Source organism: Ambystoma mexicanum, chromosome 14 (assembly GCF_040938575.1).
Source record: "Ambystoma mexicanum isolate Mex_15411 chromosome 14, UKY_AmexF1_1, whole genome shotgun sequence".
Classification (NCBI taxonomy): domain Eukaryota; kingdom Metazoa; phylum Chordata; class Amphibia; order Caudata; family Ambystomatidae; genus Ambystoma; species Ambystoma mexicanum.
Window position 1 is genome coordinate 109936200 of NC_090940.1, and position 7995 is coordinate 109944194.

At 43.5% G+C, this 7995-nt stretch overlaps 1 protein-coding gene across 1 annotated transcript; it reads left to right on the forward strand.

Moving 5' to 3' along the window:
• The first annotated feature begins 6194 nt into the window (after window positions 1-6194).
• LOC138527172 (uncharacterized) lies at window positions 6195-6572 on the forward strand. Its single transcript, XM_069638279.1, has one exon. The coding sequence runs from the start codon at window positions 6195-6197 to the stop codon at window positions 6570-6572; it is 378 nt and encodes a 125-aa protein (XP_069494380.1).
• Window positions 6573-7995: the final 1423 nt, after the last annotated feature.

Sequence of the window (7995 nt, forward strand, 5' to 3'; positions counted from 1 at the left end):
AAAGGTTCCGAATCATGGTCTGCATTCACGTGGTCGGATGAAAATAGACAGTGGACTGAGCTAAATCGAAACTGGGAGGCAAGGGATGCCTATACTCCCTCTTATTCCCAAGCACGAAGAACAAACTTGAGGCCAAACTTCCAAGGGCTAATTGACTGGCAGACAGAAGAGTGATGATAGATAGTGGACTAATTGGTGGGAAGCTATGGTTATGACCAGCCCACCAAGTACCTGGGTGCCAGCCTGTGTGCTGCTTATGCATGTGGAATATTACAGAGGAGTACAAGGGTGCCAATCAATTATAGAGACACACATAATAGAGGGCCCAATAGTTAATGTAACCAATGGGACGTCATGTATTTAATGACGTTCATAGTGACCTGCACTAGAGGAGGGCTTAGTTGCCCACCTGATGTTAAGATACCCAATCACCTTCCCGACAAGTATGGAACGTATACATAGATGTTCCTCTAACAGCCTATCACTGTCACTCATAGGTTTTTGTAGTTTGCAACATAGATTTATGTCAGTAATTACGAATTTTCAGTATAAAAATGCTGTTTTTCATATTATGTTTGAGATTGCTAGTGCGATGTCGGATGATGGCCATTGTACTCCCTGTTTTAGATAATTGACATTAAAACAGTTGAACTTTGCCAACTTCCTGAGTCAGTTTTATTATTGATGTTTGAGTATTTTCTGGATCACCATCCATCTCAAAGTATTGCTACCTCGGCTTAAAGGGCTGAGTTGGGCACCCCAGTTCACGTGGTAGCAGAGCTGATGGTTAATAACCCATCAATCTAGTAAGATTTGGGGTCCTGTTAATATCGGACGTTCTCCACCATTTAGGTGAAAGAACGTGAAGCTCCTTGTAATTAGCAGCAATTAGATTAAAATTAATCTTACAAGTACAGGTGGGACGGGTTCTTCGTTTTCCTACGGAATTCCCCTCCTGACTTCTACGAGAGGCTGAGCGAACTGAAGGCTGAAGCGGCTGGTTTAAGGAGGAGACGATCCCGAGATTCAGAAATCGAAAAAGCGAATGGTGAGTAGGCTGAGTGAGATGGCAAATTGAATGAGTATCGAGTGGGGAAAAGTGATAAAATAAGGATAGAGTACGGAGGGTTGGTTGGGGTATTTTATTTTAGTTTAAGACAAAGAGCGTCATATGTGTTTGATGATGAGCATCGCAATTTAATATATATAGACTAAGAGTGTTCTATATAATGAGCCCAGGATCCTACGTCAAGGACGTTCAGAAGGAACCCGTCCTAAAGTCCAAGTGGACAAATCTAGGCTACGAATGATCAAGGTATCGTTAAAGAGGGCGGTTTATACTCCATCAGAGTATTTTTTTAGGGGCAGAGAAGTCTTGAGGAGCGTTGACGAAAGTATATGTGTGCTGGCCAGTTTGTCAAGTTTGTCCTGATTGTCTGTATATTGCATATGTTGTATGTGGTAAAGAAATGAAATATTGAAAAAACGAGAAAGAAATAGACAGTGATAGAAATATTGAGATTTGAAAGTTAATTATTTATTTATTTAGTGACTAGTGATTTAGTAAATAAGTAGATTGAAGTAAAACGTGATATAGAGGCTTGGAGCTGCGATGATTGGTGCACACTCATATTGTATTATTTTTCTGGAAAGCATTTATCTGTATGAAATAACGGTGAACTGTGACTGTCGATTGTGGTTAAAATCATGATGGAGGCTATTACGCCACTTATACATTTGTGCAGACAGCTGCCAAAACACGTGCCCAAGTTGAAGCAGTACAGTGCAGAATGGGTTAAGGGTATGGCAGATAAAATGTTCATGCCATGGCCACAAGGGGGATTACTGTCTAAACGCCTTTTTGCAGCATATGACGACATTGCATGCAGCATATGCGGAGAAAAAGTTAGAAAAAAGGTTAGCAGGCTTAGAGCTCTGGCAAATGTACCAGGAGGAACGGGAAGACCCGCCTCCTGAGGATTGGATGCTTAACCAGTGTAACGAGGGGGGTGAAGAGCCTTCTGCTCCCCCTACCTCGCCTGAAGTAAATAGCGATATTACGAAAGATGAAGGAGTATATTCTTTAAGAGAGATTAAGGCAACAACTGGGCATTGCAACCCAACGTATAAGTCACCTGCATGTTGTATTAACAAGAGTCCGGAAAAGACTCCAGAGAGGGATGTAATCCCTAAAACCCCATGGGACAGGGAGAAATGGCACAAGGAGAGAAGTGATAAACCAGCTATGTCTTTAGACACAAGGAGAGAAATAAAGAGATGAAAAGGAGAGAAAGACAAAACTGACGAGGCAGCGCTCATACAGAACGAATGGATGGGTGGTCAGATATTGCTCAAACTTGATGGAAAGAGCATCGAGGAAGTAAGGCAGAAGGAAGATCAGGATGATCAGGATAGGAAAGATAAAGAACGAGAGAAGCGATTCAAAGAAAACGAGGCTAAAAGAAAGAATAGACAAAGGCAAGAACAGCTGTATCAAGATGAACAGTTGAAAAAACAGGAAAAGCAGAGGAACAAAGGAAGTATGATAGTAGGCAGAGGGCAATCAAAGAACGAGATAGGCTTGAAAAGAGAAGCGAAGAAGAAGAATAGATGATAAGAAATAAAAGAATTCAAAGACGCAAAGATGAAGAAGTGCATAGAGCAAACAAGAGAAGAGAGATGAAAAGACAGGAAGAGGATAGGACTAGAGAAGAATCTAGAAAACGAAGGGTAGTTGATGAAGAAATAGAACGAAAGAGAAGGCAAAGTGCACCTGATCTCGATCGCATAGAAAAGGAATGAATGGCGCCTAATCCAGTAATAGCATGGGAGGACCTAGAGGAACTCTCCCCGACACATGAGCCATTGCCAGGACCGTCTGGAATAGACCTAGAGGATGATAATGAGATGGGAGGTATAGGAGAACAAATTGACAAGGTCTATCACGAGATGAGGACCAAAGGCAAATAAAAAAAATAAAGGAAAAAATTATCGATTTGAAGGTGCACAGCCACAAGGCAAAGAGGGAGGTTTATTTAACCTCGAGCATAAATCCTTGTCTTTTGACAGGTTGAATCTGAATAGAGATGAGAAAGAGGGAAGCCACACCAGTTGAGGACAGGATTTGTCGGACCAAGACAGAGAAACATTCTGTAGGGAGGAGGGAGTTAGTGCATGTGGCCCCGAGGGGTGTTCTCCGACAGACAGAGAAGTGAGATGGTCAGATCTAGACCTACCTAAATCGAGGACGCCAGAATCACTGGCATGGCTAGATTGACCTAAGGGGCGATCCCATTGTGTAAGGGGAGACTCACCACCTTATGTGAGCAGGCTAAGGTCATTACCAGGAAGATGATGGTGCAGAACTATTGTCCCTGCTATGGACAGGCAGACAATGGGGGATGAATGCGATTTTAGATCTCGTAATTCCCGTTGTTAGAGAAAGGAGGGATCAGACCACAGTATATTCTTTGGCCCCAGATGGATAAGGATAATTTAAGGTGTAAACTCCTGAGTCTGATGTCGGGTGCGGCAAAATGGATCTATGAAATAGAGAAAATGACAGGAGGAAATGCGCTGGCTATAAGGGACATTAAGGGTCTTCTAGCAGCTATACTTGGGGAGAGACCAGATGACATTTGGTCGAGAGCAGGATATGCAGGTGCCACTGCACAGAATACTGCTCATGATGGAGCACCGTTTAACAATTGCAGATCTGCAGTTTGGAAAGCGCTTCGAGTACAGTATCCAGACATGTCTGATATGGGAGCTATAATGGCACGAAAGATGCAGGAAGGGGAAGATCCGTTGATTTACATTCAAAATTTCCAAGAGCAGTGGTCTTTGGAAACAGGGGAGCCATGGGGAAAATCGATACCTGTATTTTATCATATATTATGTTACGGGCTACAAGACAAGGTACAGAGGCAGCTCAAGAAGCTGGGGGGTATGGAGACGAAACCATGGCCAGAAATACAGCTGACCATTGCGCATCATTGCCGATTATTGCAAGAGAAAAACCAAAAGAAGGAAGATGGTAGAAAGCTTGAGGAGGCTAAGTTGGTACAGAAAAAGCTATCGAAAGTATGCTATAGAAGGAGTAATGCTAACAAGTGGAGAAGGGCCAAGAATGCAGCTAGCACCAGGTACGCCACACGTGAATAACCAACAGCAGTTTGATCAAGGAGGGAATGGATTTGTATCTCGAGGAAGGAGAAACTTCTGCAGAAGAGGAGGCTTTCAAAATAATCAGGGAAACTTCCAGAATAACCAGGGTGGGTTTCAGCCTATGCAAAATGATAATCAGGGCATGCAGGGAGGGCACATTCAGAGACTTCCTCCTGTATGTTGGACATGTGGAATGACAGGACACATAGCAAGAACATGTGGAAGCCAAGGGTATGTACAGATTGGACAATTCTCAAAAGGGGGGGACAGTTTATCCTTCCGCCTATAGCTCACAGAATAGGGATGGATTTGCCCAAGATCAAACAGTGTATCAGGCACAAGCGCTGAGAATGCAACAGGCTTTGCAATCACATCAAGCACCATTGAATCCGCCGCAAGGGCATTAACAACCCACGCCCATGTAAATACAGCAGAGCGCAAACACAGGATAGTTACTGACTCCCAGGATAGGGGGCGTCACCATGGAGAGTGGGAATCCTTTCACGGGCACAGGAATAAGTATGTACCCACAATAGGACAGCTCACTGGGTGACTTGATGTGTTCAGTACTATCTGTAATGCCTAATCCTCAAGAGGTACCAAGGGTTGACGTCACGATAGGAGGCAAATCCTTTTCTTTTTTAGTAGACATGGGTGCAACTCACTCATGTATATGAGGGGGGAATTTCTAATGTCGGGAAATGCCACGAATGCTCAAGGTTTCACAGGAGCTACAAGTAGAGTTCCTTTTACTGAAAAATGGCCAGTCTCTATAGGAGAATGCAATATGTCTGTTCTGTTGTTGTATTCAAAGCAGGCACCGGATAATATACTGGGTCGAGATTTAATGACGAAGTTAAATATGACAATTTATTTTACTGATGAAGGTATAGTGTGTTCAACACCAGGAATACATTATTTAAATGTGAGCGACTTTATCATGGCTTTTACAAGACAAATGGCCATACGAGGAGTACCATTAGAACCAGAAGTCTTTCATTATGGGGTGCACATATTGCTAACATGGCTGCCTGGTTTAGTGGGGAAGATTGTGAGAATACCTGACAAATTTTTCTTTAGGCCCGAGATGCCCATGGAGAAAGAGGGGGACGAGTATTTCCCTTGGAGCTGCAATCAGCAGTAATACGAGGAGTCTTGGCTCTGCTTATAGGATTTGATGACGAAGGCAGATCATGGAGCACAGTAATTGCTATTGGAGAAGGTTACAGATTGACGGACTTCACTGATGAGGATCTGTTTAAAGATGACCCATCTGATGATGAGGTAATATTTGAAATGAGCATTACATATTGGGTCAGAGCAGAAAGACGCAAGGTTCCACATAAAATGGTGATAGTGCTGCATCGTCCCACATTTTTTGATGAAGACATGGCAAAAGTGCGAGTTTCTTTATGGACTACAGGCCCTTATGACGTAGGCCCATTGAAGGGGGTTGGAGAAGTCAAGATTAAAATGAAGCCAGGAGCAATTTTACCTCAAGCACGACAGTATCCTATATCTTCAGAGGCAGACAAGGGTATTTTTAAGACAATATCCGCCATGATGGATCAAGGCATATTAATGATGTCAGAGTCACCATGCAATACCTCAGTGTATCCTGTGAAAAAATTGAAGGGTGGGCCGTGGCGTTTAGTGCAGGACATGTGACGTGACCAATTAACGAGATAGTAGAGGTCGCGTTTCCTGTAGTTCCTAACCCGGCGACAATTCTATGTAGTATCACTGTTGAAGCATGACATTTCACTGTGATTGACTTAAAAAATGTGTTTTTCTCAATCCTGTTGCATAAACATTCTCAGGATCTGACGCCATTTACCTTCCGCCAGACTAAGTCGAACAGCACAAGGTTACCCCAAGGGTACTGTGAGTCACCATCGATTTTCAATAGAGTCCTACAAATGGACTTAAGCAATATTGATTTGCCAAGTGTAGTGCTGCAATACGTAGATGATATTTTGGTCTGCAGCACATCGGAGGAAGAGTGCAGACATGATTCAGTTCAGCTAATGATTATCCTGGCAGAGAAAGGATATAAAGTAGACAAGGAGAAATTGCAGTATTGTCAAGAAGATGTGTTATCCATAGGTCAGTTAATCTTGCATGCAGGAAAGAAAGTCACGCCTGAAAGGGCTGAGGCAATTTTGAAAACTGCAAAACCACACACGATAAAGCATATGCAACAGTTCTTGGGACTGTGCAATTATGTGAGAGCATGGGTCTTTGATTATAGTTCATACACGAGACCATTGTTGCAGGTCCTGAAAAAGGCACAGCAGAATCGAGAAAATATTGTATGGACTGAGGAAATGGAGGAAGGATTTGATGAATTAAAAAAGGCAATTTGTATGGCTCCATTTTTCGGGATTCCTAATTATTCTGAGTAATTCTTTTTCTTCTTGCACACAAATGGAACAGTAATGACAGCAGTACTCGCACAGATAACTATGTCGGGGTACAAGCCTTTAGCATATTACAGTGGGATTTTGGACCCAGTAATGAAGGGTCACTTCCCTTGCGAACAATCGCTGGCAGCTGCCACGTTCACTATTGAGAAGTTGGCTAGCATAGTGATGGGGTGTTCCATGACAATGTTTGTTGAGCATGCATTATTTGCTGTTTTAGAAAAACCCAAGGGTACACTGACATCTCAAAGAGCTTCTGCTCATGAGGTGGTCATATCAAATCTGGTGATTAAAATCGTCAGATGTAAAACAGTGAACCGTGCCACGTTTGTAGCAGAACCACTGGCAGAGGACGAGCATGTACATGATTGCTCAAACTATGAAGAGTTCTATGAGGAGATCCTGATGCTGAAGGAAAACGCTTTGGTAGCTGGGGAGATTCTCTTTATTGATGGTTCCTCGAAAATTGATCAAACTGATGGGCGAAGATATTCAGGTGCCGCTGTAGTAAGGCACTTGTCTAATGGGGAATTTGAAGTCATGACAAGTTCACGACTACCGTCTCACTTTTCAGCACAGGCTTCAGAATGAGTGTGCTGATTGTCGTGCTCGAGAATCACGCAGACCAGGACGTAACCGTGTACAGTGGCTCTGCCTATGTGACGTTGACAGTGCACGCAGGGCTTGCATGTTGGAAAAGGAGGGGCTACCTCCGAGCGGACGGCACTCCAGTGCAGCACGCCTGTTTATTGGACAGACTTATTAAGTCACTGCAGCTCCCACTAGCCATTGTGATAGTTAAGTGCGCAGCGCATACTAAGCGAGCAGACTTTATCTCATGTGGAAACCAAGCAGCAGCAGACAAGGAATCCAAAAGTGTTGCATATTCAGAGGACATTATGAGCTTTGATATGTCTGATGTGAATGAAAGAATGGCGGTGATGATGATTGTAAATGAAAGCTTTAATAATTTATCAAAAACACAGTTGATGGAAGTCCAAGGTGAAGCACCACAGAATGAGAAAGATCTGTGGACAAGGAGGTGGTGTTCTTTATCCCCTTCCGAGGAATTGTGGTGACAGGAAAGCACTGGTAAACAAGTGATGCCTGTAGCTTTATTAAGGGTGACGTTGGAACATCTACGCTACCCTGCACATGTCCCTAGGGCAGTGGTATTCAAACTGTGGGTCGCGACCCCCTAGGGGTCCGCGGGTGCATCCCAGGGGGGCCCTGAGAGCTCAGCATGAAAAAAGATTTTTTTTTTTTTTTTTAGATTGGAAGAAATGGGCAGGGGTGGCCCACATGGGCGGGCTGAAGCATGAAACTGTCTCAGGCAACAATGAAAAAGTGGCCCACAGTTGTAAATGGATATTCATTCCTTTAGTCACAGACTGGGCCTCATTAC